General features: G+C 35.7%; 2 protein-coding genes across 2 annotated transcripts in view; one reads left to right on the top strand and one right to left on the bottom strand.

Moving 5' to 3' along the window:
• The window catches only part of s100v2 (S100 calcium binding protein V2), a 240,591-nt gene that overhangs the window by 118,028 nt on the left and 106,047 nt on the right, over positions 1-16,516 (bottom strand). The window lies entirely within an intron of this gene.
• si:dkey-81h8.1 (uncharacterized protein LOC100034657 homolog) lies at positions 89-7,910 on the top strand. Its single transcript, XM_056254556.1, has 9 exons — positions 89-154; positions 1,957-2,079; positions 2,253-2,369; positions 2,496-2,552; positions 3,329-3,466; positions 5,062-5,112; positions 5,797-5,910; positions 6,701-6,766; positions 7,698-7,910. Exons 2-9 carry the CDS (start codon positions 1,984-1,986, stop codon positions 7,830-7,832), a joined length of 774 nt encoding a protein of 257 aa, XP_056110531.1. The 5' UTR covers positions 89-154; positions 1,957-1,983; the 3' UTR covers positions 7,833-7,910.

The following is a 16,516-nucleotide window of genomic DNA, read 5'->3' as shown; positions in this document are numbered from 1 at the left end:
TTTTACTTGAGCTGCAGAGGTAAGTAACATCACGCATGTATTTGAACGAATCTCGATTTGGGACAGGACGTATAGTCGACATGTGTGCGGCCCCACCTATGACAGCGCTGAAGGTTACACACGTTTAGGATTTGGAAACCAGAATGAAGCACTGGTGAGTCGCATTGAGTCTGCCGCTCGGCTTGGCGTTATTCATATCGCAGGTATTATGCTCGTAATAAAGTTGCATGTTCTGTCATAGTGCGGGGCACTGCGGATGAGGAGAGTGATGAAGCTGCACGTTTTGCCATGTCTATTTTTGTCTGCTCCTCTGGCCTCCGCTCCGAGGCCAAGAAACCACTTAAAACATAATACATCATCACTTGAAAATGGGGAATACGATGCTTAGCTGATGGTTATATGATAGGCTACATTCAACACACTTTCGCACTAGAAATATGTAAAGATGTCCACTTTGTTTGTGAATGTTTAAAATGAAATCTCTAATAATCTACTCTCTGCATCATAAATATTTAAACAAAAAAAATCATAATTCCATTTTATAGGTGTGTGTGTGTGATGGGGGATGATGCCCCCAAGAACGTGTCATTAATGTAAAAAACTAAAAATTATTGTAGCCTATTAATTTTTAATTTTGATAATAGCCTAATTGAATAACTGATGACAAAGGAGAATACATTAAAATACATGAATGTATCAGTAAAATACATTAATCTGAAAGGCAAAATTATTTTATGACTTCTATTCAGGCATATTCATATTTACATTTAATTGCCCATATTTTAACTGAAGATATGTCACAATAGCCCGAATGATTTCACTTCACTAACCTGTTGGTTTTAATGAAAGCAAAGGTGCCTGAAATGTACATCTATCATGGAAATGCTGAATAATAACCCCAATTAATTAATTATTAAATTTAAAAATAGTTAAGTGGGTGGGGGTCATCTTACCCCAAGGGTCTAATTTGATCATTTTACTTCAAAATAAAAACTAACTTACTCCACAAGTCATAAAATATTAATGTGTCCACAAATCACTCATTAATAGACAAAAATATATATATTCAACAGTGTCACATATCACCAAATATTCACCAAATTAGATAAATTAACCTCAAAACTGCTTAAATCTCACATATGGTGATATTCAGATTAAATGACAAAATGAAACATTAAAAATAGCGTATAAAATAGTGTATCATAAAGGAGAGGATTTGCGGTATAAGATGCCATGATGGGGTTAATGGAAGAACCACAATCCGTAGAGTTTTCGTAGGAACTTGTGGGTTCAATCTTGTTCCTCAGAGGCTTTTTGAAAGGGTGTCTAGATGCTCTCCACAGTTATGAGGGTTCAGAAGGTGTATATTGTCTCCATGTCGGATTAGTTTCTTTATGTTTTCTCTCACGGATCATTTTGGATGTTTAGTATAAATAGAATCATCTTGTCTTGTGTTGCATCTCAAATGCTCAAATGGTGTCTATACAAACTGTCATGAACTAATCAACCATTTTAATTCAATAGATTGAAGCTTATTTTGCCCCAGTCAAGTTCAACTCAAAGGGTTTTCATAATGGAATAATGGCAACGTACAGTAAAAAGTATATATAATTCTATAAACTAAAGCCTATTAACCCTGTAACAGATTTTTTTTTTTTTTAGATTGTGGGTGATAGTTTAAGAATAGTCCATTGAAATTGGTCTAATCTGATTATTGCGTTCCTCTGGTGGATCTTTGGGCCTGAGAAAAGATATGATTTCAGGCACAAATTGCACCATGAGCATGACCTGTTTTAGGTTAAATGCTCAGTCATCCATATATCACCCCTTTTCATTCTGCCCTGCGCTGCTGCCTCCATCTGTCTTTGTTCTCATTTCTGTCTGTTTCCCCATTCACTTTAGGTTCCTCCATCTAAATCAAGAGATCTCAAAGTGTATTTCTTGATCTTAGCGTAGCCACATCTCAAACTGCCTGACATCAGCATGGGCATTGAGAGTGAGGGTCCCACGCGCCCTCCAGGAGTTCTGACGCCAAAGCAGGTCAAGGCATTTCAGAATGTGGAGCCGAAGGCACTGGGGGTGAGTTTCACATTCAACACCCCAACAAATCTGATACTGAATGCAGGAAAAAGTGCACAGGAGTATCTTTATATACCAGTTATTTCACATGAGCCTTTACAATACGAAAAACTGAATTAAATCTAATGGGCTTTTTGGAAACATACCAAGTTTATCTTGTTGTGTTGTTTCAGTCCATTCAGATCATTATTGGTGTCTTGTGCTTGTGTCTGAGCGTCACCATTCTTCAGCTCTATGAAGAGGTCCACTTCTCTCCTGATGTCATCGTTGTGGTAGTGATTGTTGCTCAGGTAAGCTGAATGTACTAGTGTTTATTTCATTTGTTTTAAAACAGGGTTTAATCTGGGTTTAATCTATTGAATCAAATTGTTGCTATGTATGTAGCAAACAATAATTTTTTAATCTGTTGTTATCAGTTGCTCGTGTCTGGATCCATTTTAATCCATACTGGAAGGTTTCCATCACTGTTTTGGGTGAGTACAAATTAAAAGGATTGCAGAACCAATGAAAATACCTACATAATTACCAACTCTGAACAGACCAGACAAATGTTTGGACGCGATTGACTCGTTTTTTCCCGTCTTAATTACACAAATCATTGTTATTAGTTTTGCAAAAAAAATAATAATTTGGAATGTTTTGTTTTGAGCAGATAGTGAATGCTAATGTTTAAATGATTGAAATTAGATTTGTTGAAAAATAGAAATTGTGCCTGTTTAGGACAGTGTTGCCAAGTCCGGGGTTTTCCTGTGGAATTAAGCTACTTTTACACTGTTGCCGCTTGTTGAAGCGACCAATTTATATTTTTTTGGCCGTGATTGGGCGGTTTTGGAAAAGCAATTGGGCATGTTTTGTTACGCAAACCTGGCAACCCTGGTTTAGGATTTTCTTAAGTTTTTTGGTGTTTTTTTTTTATTCATTTTGGAGCAGATAGTAAAGGATAGGCCGCTAACAATTACATCATACATATGAACTTCTTCAAAGATTTCAAGCCAAGCTACAAAAAAGAAGCTCGAATACAAGCAAGTTTTGATCTGTTTATTTATTTTTGGTCCCTATAATTCACATACTTCCATTCATAGTTTGATCTGATGACTATTCAAATGTGGAAAATAATCGTAATAAAGAAAGTAGGTATGTCCAAACTTTTGACTGGCATTATATTTCAGTCTTTTCTCAGTACTGAGTTTCCCTTTTCAATGTTTTGACGAATCACACTGTACAGTAACTTCTGTCCCATCGTGTGAAGGTGAAAGCCACACTGGTTGCTCACCTGGTCAGTGCAGCGTTTTCCACTGCTGTTCTTGGGCTGCTGTCCCGTCACCTGCCTTACCGTCAGGACACTTACCACTGTGAGCACTGCAGGAGACTGGAGATCTATGCTGTGGTGAGCTCACAGATCTGCTACTCTGTTACTGCACTGTTGAGCTGCTTGCATTATTGGAAGATGTGTTTGTGTATTTTTGCACACATACATAGACCTGCAGATATAGATCATGCATACATTACATTAATGATGAATGCATGTGGGTGTGTTTTGGCTGCAGTGGGATGGATGAAACACTGTAAAGTGGGTATGATGTGATGAACTGGCCACATCAACTTTCTTGTTACAGTTTTTTCTGTAAGAAATTTCCTTGATGCCTTTTCAAAGGACTGTACCGAAGTGCAAAACATAGACTTTCAATAAAAAGCATAATGATGTTCTGTCTGTCAAAAGGCCAAGTGGTTCAGATGGTTGAAGATTTTTTAAGAATGTGCAGTGCAGTGCAGTGGAGTTAAACAACATGAAATAAGAAAATAAAAAAAAGAAGTGGAGTTGGAAGCTGAAGTTTTCGTATAATTTTTGTTTGCTTAAACTTTATTTTAAAATTAGATTAAATCTTCTGTTAATTTCTTTAATCAGTGTGATTTTTTTTCTTCTTCTTTTTTTCCATATTGTAAAATACATGCTTGATGAAGTGAAGGATTATGTTGTTGAAATTAATATAAAGTTTCTGAATGAAATATAAAGTGAAAAAATACAGGTAATGTTGTTATTTGGGGTAGTGACATATATTTTTTGATGTGGGTTTACACAACATACTTTATTAAATTGCTTTGAATAGGAAAGCAATTTAAGCAGTTTGCTTGGAAATTAATTTTTTTAGGCAGAATATTAAGTGGTTTATCAATTTTTGAGAAATATAGAAAGATATGAATTGCTGAAGATGTAACCAAATATGTTAACATCGCTCCTATTCATTTGTTCTGCTTTGTAATTTATATTTTGTCTTATATATTTATAACAGAATAGAGTAATGGATATTGATCCTTTGCACTTGGTACAGACTTTTTCTGATGCTGGAGAAATTAATAAAAACAGTGCCCTCTCAAGGTATTTGGACAATAAAAAAAAAAAAAAAAAGTTTTTACACAAAATATTGTAGATCAGATATGAAACATGCAAAAAGTGATCATAATGGCCATTTTATAAATTCAAAAAGAGGGGGGTATTAGAATATGGAATATATATATATTGTGTGTTTTATTTTATTTGTTTATTTTGGCTTGGGGGGGCTATGTGATACTGTACATTTGACTTTGAGGCTGCTCATATTTATAGTCTATGTTTATAGCAAAGTCCAGCAATGTCCAGCCACCTGTATACAATGGCTGGACATTGTAAACATACACTCTAATACCTGAAAAGAAGTGAATAGTTTTTTTTTTTAAAAAGAAACATATTTTTACAATAACTGTCCAATTAAGTCTGTGGTTAATGGGATTTGTCCTAATCTCAGAAGTCCAAAACCTTTCTGAGGGCACTGTAGTTTGTCAAGGAAGCCAAAAAACTGTAACAGTTTTTCTAAATTGACCAATTGGGTGTGCTTGCAGCAACATTTGTATATGAATAATAGATTTATAGCTATATTTGTAAAGTGAGCCAGGTATTTGGCAAAATTCAACATGATTATGTTTTTTGTGTCTGCTTTTCCAAAGCAACAATATTGTTACAGGAAGTGCACTTATACTGTCGAGAGAAATTGTAAAGTAAGTAATTCTTACCTTTATGTTTTTCTTTGTGTACATGAATGTGCTTAAATAATTGCTGATAATGCGAGAGAGAGAGAGAAAAACAGGTACATTTAAAAAAAATTAAGTTATTGTTGTTTTTAAGGTGACAAACATTTTGCAGAAATTCAAGCACAAAACTTATAATGTTAATTCAGGTACATTAAGCCACCACTGTGACAGCCACTCTAACATTAGCCCCAAATGCCTGAATTCACCCTTTAAGGATCTGCTTGTTTTTCATTGTCTTTATCAAAAAATGATCAGTAGCTTTGCGTATATTTGTGTTAGGAGAGTGAATGCATGCGGAAGCAGGGTGTGGGTCATTTTGAAGATAGTCTTGTCAGTTTTGCACTTTGGGCCAGTTGTCTGAAAATGCTTCAGAATGAAAGATACCTTCAATTATTTGCAGATGTGCTATGAAAACTCAAATGGTCACCCTTGCTAATCTTCTGTCCATTTTTTTTATTTTTATATTACAACAATGCCTGCCTTACTAGTGTGCTTGTCTGCATGTTTTTAAGAGTTGAACTCTTTGGCAACTTCCAAACGTGGACAAGCACATCAGTTTTGATAGCTGTTGTAACTATTTTGCCCTTTTAGGTAAATCGACAGATGTTATAACCACTGTCTTGTTTTTCTGTCTCGTTTGGGTGCTGTCAGCTCTTGATTGATGGCTTCTTGGCCACCTTGGTTCTGTTTCTTGTGGTGGAGTTGGTGATCTGCATTGTGACCATTTTGTTTGGACTCAGTGCTCTTGCTAAAGCTGGCGTAAAGGTCAGTTAAACATAAGCACAATAGTAGGGTATGTGATGACTTTGGAGATGTTGTTGTGTTTAAAGGTTTAGTTCACCCAAAAATTCTGTCATCATTTACTCACCCTCATGTTGATCCAACATGAGGGTGAGTTTCTTCAGAAAGTTCATTAAGAGAAAGTAAAAAGATATCCATATGAAATGAGCGGTTTAATTTAAGTTTTCTGAAGAGACATGATCACTTTATATGATGAACAGATATAATTTAGGCTTTTATTTATAAACATTGATCAGCTAATACATAGATCACTCAAATTTGGTAAACGGAAGTTAAAAAAAGAACCAATGAGATTCATTCTTCCATGTGACGCCAGCATGATTGAGGTTTTGCAAGAACCAATGAGATTCATTCTTCCATGTGACGCCAGCATGATTGAGGTTTTGCAAGAACCAATGAGGTTTGTTCTCAAGCATCAAGCAAGTGCCCTGTATATTTGCTGATCAATGTTTAAGTTAACAAAAGCCTAAATTAGAGTTTTTGGTGAATAGTCTTTCATTGGGAGGGACAGCAATCTCTCAGATTTCATTAAAAGTATCCATTTGTGTTTCGAAGATGAACAAAAATCTTATTGGTTAGAACAACATGAGAGTGAGTCATTTTTGTGTGAACTACCCATTTAATGCAAATAGTATGGTAAATTTTGTAGACTTTTGGTATAAATGTGATTTGCAATATGCTCTTCAAAATTGTCTGAGCAAATCCTTTCTGCGATAAACTAATATAATACATTGATGAACTCTGTTTTCCACAGTTTCCTGGTTTTAGACAGCGTGCAGCTCCATCTCAGCCTGAGGCGGTCACCCCTAGTCAACCTCAGGTACACCAAGTTCACCTACATTGAGATTTAATTTAGGACTATACCTTCATTGGGTTCGAAATGGACCTAATGTGAAACTAGAGCTTGCTAGAGCTTTAAAGGCATGTTCACAACTATAAAGTTTTAGTAATTGTTCTTTGACAATATGGAAGTCCACACAACTATAACGATAAAGACACAGAGGAATGATATCTTTGGAAACACTGACAGGCAATCAGAATCCACTCGACTTTAAAGAGCTCAAGCATTTAAAGCGGCAGACGACGTAACTGCAGAGTGTGCATAATAAACAGAAAGTTATTGTCCATTGGTGTGGATGCTAGTTATCGTAGATCGTTATTTCTATCATGACAACTCTTCAATGATGGAAGAGTTATCGGTAACGCTTCCTTTTACAGTCCTGTTACCCATGTACTTACTATGTACTTATTATAGTAATTATAATTACTGGGTAATAACTAGGTACTAACCCTGAACCTACCCCTAAACCTACCCCTAACCCATGTACTTACCTTATATTAGCCAGTACTTTCTATGCAAGTACACTGTAAGTACACGTAAGTACTGTACTGTAAAAGGAAGCGTTTCCGAAATTACTTATAGCAGATCTATACAGGTGGAGCTGGGGAAGGTGAAGTGCGCTTCAAACTGCTACAGCAAACATTGGCCAACTATTTAAATGTTGAGCAGCAAGCTCATTGGCTACAGATGCAACAGTAACCAATCAGCTTGTGCCGTGTAGTTAATGATGCAATTGTCGGCAGGTTGCGTTAATGACCCATCAGTATGCGCCATCTAGAGCTTCATGACAGAACTTGGTATAATCATTTTTAAAGTAATCGTTATTTGTGAAGTTCTCTCCTTTTTTAGTTCTAGAACCTGTCAACCAATCGAACTTCTGTTTCTTCCCAATTCCATGCAAACCTTATAGGTGGAGGTGTTTGTCTCAGAAGTGGAGCCAATGCCAGAGCACGTGCCAGAACCTCAATCTGAGCCAATAGAAGAAATCCCCAGCCCTCCCACTGAACCTCAAGTGGCCCCCATTGACTCTTTAAGAGACGTTTGACACTTCATGCTCATGTGATCTGTATGTATATTGTAGGGGCTTTGGTGATCAGTGAGGTTTTAGCAGCAAGGGTTTTTATGTTTTAGTTGTTTATGAAATCGACATGATAGGGCTATCCAATATGTCATTATGCTATAAGGGATGGTTCAGCCAAAAATGAAAAATCTTCATCTTTCCAAACCTTTAACACTTTCTTCCAGTGAAAGTGGATGGGCATATTAAGTCATATAATAGCCTAGTTTTGAGATAGTACTTTGTGAATCATTATTCATTAAAAATCTTGCTTGACTTCTGTGGTCACCGTTCACGTTAATTGTTTGTAAAAGTGTAACATTCTATAATTTTGTTCTTTTGCATTCTACAGAACAAAGAATTTCTGGGTTCCAAAACACATGGCGGTAAATGTTCATTTTGGGGTGAACTATCGCTTTAGCATTGCATTACCTGCTCTAAAAAGTTGCAGAGATCCTCTGTGTCTGTCAGCCGATGCACTCTACTGATATTCACGACCAATTCGTACGTGTTTTACGAGGTGGCTAATTTGTACGAATTCGTACGATTTGTCTAAACCCCAGGTTTAGGCGCGGAGTAAGGGTTAGGTCATTCGTGCGATATCATACGAATTGGGCAACTCATAAAATACGTACGATTTAGCAAAATTCGTACAAGTGAGGTCGTACGAATTAGCCACCTCATAACATAAGTACGAATTGCCGTGAGATCGTGTTGGATATTCCTCAAATATTCAGGGTCAACCCCTTACCCTAAATATTAAAGGTGCTGTATGTCCTTTTTTTAAAAAAAATATTACTATACTAAAGCATAAAAATATCATAATATGTTTGCAGAGATTAAGGAAACTATGCTATGTTTATCCCGCTCATTGCCAATTCACCCAATAGTATTTCGATACCCCAAGTTGCCAGTTGGAGGAAAACAAAGCGTATTGCAGCCATGGAAACTAGCAAACAAACTGGGTCAGAGATTACAGATTCTATCCGACCTAAAAAAGCTGGCATCCATCTAAAAAGCTCTGTGACCAGAGGCATATTAAAACATGAGCTCATCAACTTAGATTTGTCGCTCACTGTCAATTGCGCCTGTTCCTGTTGCGTGTCCTCAAACTGGCAACCCGCGTGAGCTTCGAGTCTGAGGAGGATGGGGCGGGGGAAACAACTCTCTCCAATATTTTGAATTTGGACTGCAGTACCCATTTCAACCGCTAGCTGTCAATATTACATACTGTGCCTATAAACATCTATAGTTCATTTAGCCTGAACCACTAATTTCACCTCTTGTGTTACCTAAAAAAGAAAAATTAAGATACAAGTTTAAAAATCTCCCATTGATACGGTGATTGACTATTCATAATTTAAAAGTTAACTGGCAGCAAAGTTATCATCAAAATGTTTGCATACTGCTTTGTGATTGATCTTCTCTCTTGCTCTGTTTGCATATTGAATTGTGATTGGTGCGCATGCTTGGGTTCTTCCTTGCATATATTTAAACATTCAGAGCATTTACACTGTGCAGTGTTTATTATTTCAATTGCAAATCAGCTCTAATGTAGCATTTAATTTACACTGAACTAAATATATTTATAAATATATATGTTTAGAATTTAGACGTGTGTGAATTAAATTTTACAGAGACTAAGTAAAAAAAACAACTCTATTCAGGGTTTCCACGGACATGGAAAACCTGGAAATATCAGGGAATTTGAACATTGTGATTTCCAATCCTGGAAAAGTCAGTGCTCTTAGTGAATGTAGATCTTTCAAGTTATCTCTATAAATGACTTATGGAAATTCCCCAGAAAATCAAGTACAAGATAATGAACAATAGCATTGATATTAATGCAGAAAGATCACAGCATGATTAATGTAAATGTAACAACAGCTCAAAGAATAAAATAAAAAAATGTGGAAGGGAAAAATGTATCTAAACAATGCAAGCATGCACAGTTGGATCCGCTGACTGCAAGACATCATTACCAGGTTTTGTTAACAGGATGCAAATTTTAGATATAGACTGTAAATCAGCTTTAAAACATCTTCAGCTGTCAAAAACTATATTGCAGGTAATATTGTGTTAATTGAGAAATGGCATCTTACCACTGATTGCAATATTAAATACATGGACCTAACTTATCAACAAAAAAAAAAGCTCTGTATGATGTTAATATAAATGATGTCAAATATTCCCACAATTCATTTGGCCTCTTCAGTGTTAGTAGTAAATTGATGGCATTTACTATCTCTATCTTGAACTCAAATGCTCAGAAGAAAATGAAAAAGAGTAACAATATCTTAACAGAATAATATACACCCAAGTTGGGTTTGATCTTTTACATTCTGTTAAAAGAAAATAATGTTTTGTGTGCTCTCCAAATGTAATATCAAACAGTGGGATGTGTTCTCTGTAGATATGATGTATACTTTCTAATGTAAAGTCATTGGTGCTAGTACACTAGTAAATCTTGAAAAATCCATTTCAGTGCAGGATGAGGTTGTGTGGAGATCATGTTTTCATCTTGATCAAACGGAGAGAGTTAGAATAGGGGTTTTATGTGTAACCTTTGGCCCTTTCTCAGCTAACAAAATGTGTTCTAGAAATGTTTTGCTAACGTTCCCATTAAGTTATGAAAACATTACAAGTTATTTCTGAATGTTCTCGTTCAAAACAAATATTTTTTTAAATAAATGTATTGGTTGTGAGCGTTAGAGAAAATATTACTGCTAATATTATATCTAAAATATATTATGTATTTTATATATTCTATGCACCAACAATCTGTGATTATTGCTTCTTATTTTGATATTTTCAGTACAAAAAGAACCTTATAGCAGTATGCAATGAAATCTCTGAACCATCTGAAAAAGTAGTGAGTACTAAATTATGTAGCCTATATAAAAAAAATGTGTGCTAATTTCTTGTTAATGTTATTAAAAACTATAGATAACTTTGAACCAACATTCTATTAATGTTACTGGAAGAACATTTGTTCATAACTTTGAGAGAACGTTAGCCAAAGTTCTGAGAACAGTCCATGTTAGCTGGTTGTTTGATTGCCATTATTGTTTCACAAGGCTTAATAAAGCTAATAGTTATTGTTGTAAGCTACTTTATACCCAAACTCACAGAATGTCAATTTTATTATCTCACTAGTATCTCAATTCATCATATGAAATTAGATGTTATAATACAGTCATAATCCGAACTACGGTTTATTACAGATCTGACAAACCAAAGTATTTTGTTTATCCACTGGATACTTTCATTTACTTTCTCATTCCTCTTTTACACAACATCTGTATATTTTCTGCTCTGTTCACTATGTCACATATTGTTTAATTGTGATCTTAAGCATGCTGCTATTACTTCATTTTCCACTAGATGGGGATCAAAGAATTCGGTCAATGTAATATGACATTGTAATAACACATTCTCATTGTGTTTGAAGTGTATTTTAGGTGCTGAATGGTCTTATTAAACCACTTTTTTTGCACCAACAATGTGATTTTGTTTCTTGTTTTACATTTTTATATTTGTATATTTTCAGTTTAATAAGAACCTTATAGCAGTAAGTTGATGTTTGTCATGGAGGTTTTGATCAAGAGTAAACTTCTCAGACTATTTTATTTTATTATATTATATTAATTATATTATATTATATATTTAGTGCTGTAAAATCATTTAATCACATAAAAGTTTTTGTTTATATAATATGTGTGTGTGTGTGTGTGTGTGTGTGTGTGTGTGTGTGTGTGTGTGTGTGTGTGTGTGTGTGTGTGTGTGTGTGTGTGTGTGTGTGTGTGTGTGTGTGTGTGTGTGTGTGTGTGTGTGTGTGTGTGTGTGTGTGTGTGTGTGTGTGTGCGTGCGTGTGTGTGTGCGTGCGTGTTTGTGTGTATATATATAATATTATTATTATTAAATAATTTAATATTTCTTTCTTGCTTCAAACAGGAGTGAAGAATTGTTTAAAAACTTTAAACAATGCCCCTTTCAGCATATAGTGATATCTTTCTTCAGATACTTTCAGAACTTTGCACTCTGTATTATCAGTTATGATTTGATTTTCTGTATCACCATATGCTTTCATCTTGAGCAAGATAATGTGACATCTCCATGCCATTCATCCGACACACATGCTTACTTAATGTAGTTTTCTCAAAAATGACGCGCACAATAAAGATGGATACTGAGAGATAAACACTTCAATAACAGACTTCAGGTTATGTATAGAAACGTGGAACAGCCGAATAAGCTAAAGTAAAGGTTCCTCATTTGCAGTGATTAAATAGCCACATTGATTGATTATTCTTATACTGTGAGATTGTATCAGTGTTCTTGACTTACAGACAGTTCCTTGTATCAAAAACATACATAAGTAACCTGAAGCACCTTTCAAAAGGGCAGGTGATTCATCCATATGCCCTAGTGAAAAAAGAAATGTACACTTTAGGGTACTTTATTACGGAAATATATACTTTAAAAGAATACATCAAGTGTGAACTGACTAATGTTTTCACTTAATTGCATGTTAATTGCAATTAAATAAAACATAGCCTATTATAGTTTAAATTGAGATTAAATGTAATTAGTTTAACTTTTTAGCTTGCTTTTTTTTTTACTTCAAGTACATATTTAAGTACATAATGTCCTGTACTCCCCTTAAATGACCTTTTAGTTCATTAATAATGAATTATCTTGTGCAGGTTTTTTTTTATATTTTAAGGACACTATGTGCACACTCAATATATACGCATTCATAGACATGCATTCTTTATAAATAGGCGTTTATAAATATAGCTGCTTAAAGGAAATCCTTTTTGATTAATAATCCACAAATAATGACTTTACACTTTTTGATTACCTTGTGACACACAACTGTTACTAAAGATAGAAGTAGGTGCAGCACCTCTGACTTTGTCAACTATTGACATTCTATTGAGAGTCCGAGTTTTTTGTCAGAGATGTCTGGCATTGCAGTTGTTTTTTTCTGATTTGGGATGATTACTCAGCACATAGTAGTGTATTTGAATGCAGGCACAGCTTACATTAATCCTTGTGCGACCTTATGGATAACTGCATACATTTTGGCACAAGTGTGCATTTTTATTGGAATTTAACTATTTAAATCCCATTTCCCTTAATAAATCTATTTTACAGTAACACAAATAGTTCCACTCAGGACCTTAAAGGGTTAGTTCACCCAAAAATGAAAATTATGTCATTAATGACTCACCCTCATGTCCTTCCAAGCCCATAAGACCTCCGTTCATCTTCGGAACACATTTTAAGATATTTTAGATTTAGTCCGAGAGCTTTCTGTCCCTCCATTGAAAATGTATGTACGGTATACTGTCCTTGTCCAGAAAGGAAATAAAGACATCATTAAAGTAGTCCATGTGACACCAGTGGGTTAGTTAGAATGTATTGAAGCATCGAAAATACATTTTGGTCCAAAAATAACAAAAACTACGACTTTATTCACCATTGTATTCTCTTCCGGTTCTGTTGTCGAGCCGCGTTCAGTGACACTGCTGACGTAAGACGCTGCTGACGTGTTATCTGGTGCGCCCAAGCTTCGTTTACAGTCTGAGGGAGACACACGCTGTAAACAAAACAATCTTCGCAAACATATCTAAGGATTTCAACACAGAGGAAGACTTACATTTTTTTGCCAAGCCATATTTATTTGAACCCGAATACACGGACGCACCAGATACACGTCAGCAGCGCCTTACGTCATCAGCGTCACTGCCGACTCGTGAACGCGGCTTGACAACAGAACCGGAAGAGAATACAATGCTGAATAAAGTCGTAGTTTTTGTTATTTTTGGACCAAAATGTATTTTCGATGCTTCAAAACATTCTAACTAACCCACTGGTGTCACATGGACTACTTTGATGATGTCTTTATTTCCTTTCTGGACAAGGACAGTATACCGTACATACATTTTCAATGGAGGGACAGAAAGCTCTCGGACTAAATCTAAAATATCTTAAACTGTGTTTCCGAAGATGAACGGAGGTCTTACGGGCTTGGAACGACATGAGGGTGAGTCATTGATGACATAATTTTCATTTTTGCTTGAACTAACCCTTTAAGAACAAAACCCATTAAAAGCACAAATTTTTATCCCAGGGTCATTTAACTATAAAATGATGCAAGCTTTATTACAAGGCTTTCATTCTGTTGGCAAGGCTTCAAAATTAAAACTTGTAAAAAAAAAGACAAAAAAAAAAAAAAAAAATTACCAGATGGTGCCATTTTCTCAGGTTTGGCCTATAAACAAAATAGTTGCTTTATTCCTGTGTTCTGCTTCTGCATATTGTAGAGCCAATTGGCTAAATTATGTGGCTTTAATTGTGTGGGTGTGTTGGTATGGATGTCAGAGTTTGGTTTGTATGTGTGTAATAAAAAAAACAGTGTGTGTGTGCGTGTAATATTTGAGAGAGAGAAAACTCTACTGTACTGCAAATCATAAATCCAACCACTGTGTGCATCAGTGGAACTTTGCTGCATGGCAAATGGGGAAAATTTGGTGCCGCACCCAAACAAAATCTTACTGAAATCTAATGTTTTGATATATAAACGTAAAATTCGGAACACAAATTATTTGGATTTATAGCTTTGATTTTCTAGCTGTTTTAGAGTTCAACATGTTTCATAAAGTATGTATTTTATAAAAATTACGTTTATAAATAATTTTAATAAACTTACACCTCTAACTTTTTTTACTTTTTTTTTTTACTTCAACAATAATCACGGACACACTTAACGACTGTAAGGCTGATTATGAATGTAATTTGATACTTACGACTGATCATGCCCAAACGCGCCGAGTCAGAGACAGTTGCGTTCAGTCTGTGTTTCAAATCGTTGGAAACAGTCTGAAACACTGTGCCATTCACCATGTAGAAAATAGTAAACGTGTGTAACATTTGTGTATGTGTGTAACACAGAAAACAGTAAATAAGTGACCGATTTTAGCTGCAGCATGCAGCATATTTATAGTGTGGGGGCGGGACTCTTTAGATTCTAGAGAGCATTTGATTGGACAGAAAATCTGATCAGAAGCTGAAGTGCAGAGTGATGTTATCAAAATCATTGATCCATATTGGCGGAAGAGAGACTGTGGGCCCTATTTTAACGATCTAAGCGCATGGTCTGAAGCGCACGGCGCAAGTGCACTTAGTGCGTGTCCGAATTCAAAAATGGTTGGCGCACCCGGAGCATGGTCTAAAAGGGTTGTCCCTATTCTCTTAATGAGTAATGGGTGTGTTTTGGGCGTAACATGCAAAAAAAAACAAAAAACAATCAGAGTGTAATTTCCCATTCCTTTTAAAAGCCAGTTGCGCTCGTGCCATGGCAGAATTTGCAAGCGAAAAGACTGAACACGTCTCCAGAGAGGAAACGGATCTGCTCATGCGCGAGGTTAAAGCGAGCAAGCAGACCATCTACAGGACAAGCCGGATTCCACCATATCTTTTTGTACACAATATTAATCCTTTACATTGTAATCCTTTTATTTTTAATATTTGGCATGTTTTTGTGCTACTGCGGGCGTCCCTGTGTGTGTAATAAGCAGAGTGTACACGCGTTGTGGGCCCGCCTACAGGCGCACATTACTAACGCGCTCTTTAAATAACAAAAAATATATATTGTGCCATTGACTTTAGACCAGGTTTTTGTTGGTCAATGGCGCAGTCTATTTCAGTTGCCTCAAAATAGCAACGCGCCAACAATGCGCCTGAACACATCTCGTTTTCAGACCAGCACACCCATGGGCACACAAATGGTCGCAAATGCATTTGCTATTTAAACAACGGGGCGCAGGACGTGAAAATGATAACTGTGTCGGGCTGAAACTAGCAATAAAAACACTTGCTTTCATTGCACTGCATTGCACCAGGTGTATGATAGGGCCCTGTAAGTTTTTAACGCTTGTATCTTCTAAATGCATTTTGTCATTGTATTGGAGCATGCTAGCTTATAGATAACAGTAAGGCTAACATATTCATACTAAAAGCCCAAAAACTTCATGTTTTTTCATGGGGACTTTAAGGTTAAAGACCCTTTACCTAACTGGTAGGGTGAGCCAAGACAAAACAAATTTTTTAGACATCCATTTTTTTTTTTTAATCTCAGAAATACATTGAGAAAGAAAGGCCATAGCCACATTATTATTAGCAGGTTTTGAATGTTTGTAGATGTGGGTGTCATCTGCATAAAAATTAAAGTTAAGACTGAGTGATCTTAAGAGTTGACCATCTGGAAAAATGTAAATGCTAAAGAGTACAGGACCCAACATTGATCCCTGAGGAACACCAGACTGTACCAAACCAACCTCAGTCCTGCATCCACCACCCATAGTAACAAACTGCTTAGTGCTTACTATCTGAGGGAATGTGGATGTTGGAGCATTGATTTTAGAGTTAGAGTATTGATCAGAGTTAGAATTTTGCGAGTACATTAGAGTTAGAGTATTGCTTTTTTATCATACTTGGGAATAATGACTAATTCTAACATTTAAGCTTACAATAAGTCTTATGTTGAACAATACAATATACTTAATTGCTTAAGAGCTCAATGCCACTTTAAATTAACAGACTCTTTATCTAAAGTAACTGACACTAATTGAAGAGATATTGCCCTTGATACAAGCTGAGGTTAA

This window comes from Rhinichthys klamathensis, unplaced genomic scaffold (assembly GCF_029890125.1).
Source record: "Rhinichthys klamathensis goyatoka isolate OS25496 unplaced genomic scaffold, OSU_Roscu_1.1 h1tg000111l_1, whole genome shotgun sequence".
Lineage (NCBI taxonomy): Eukaryota > Metazoa > Chordata > Actinopteri > Cypriniformes > Leuciscidae > Rhinichthys > Rhinichthys klamathensis.
The sequence above is the reverse complement of the archived record's forward strand: the minus strand, read 5'-3'. Positions and strand labels throughout refer to the sequence as shown.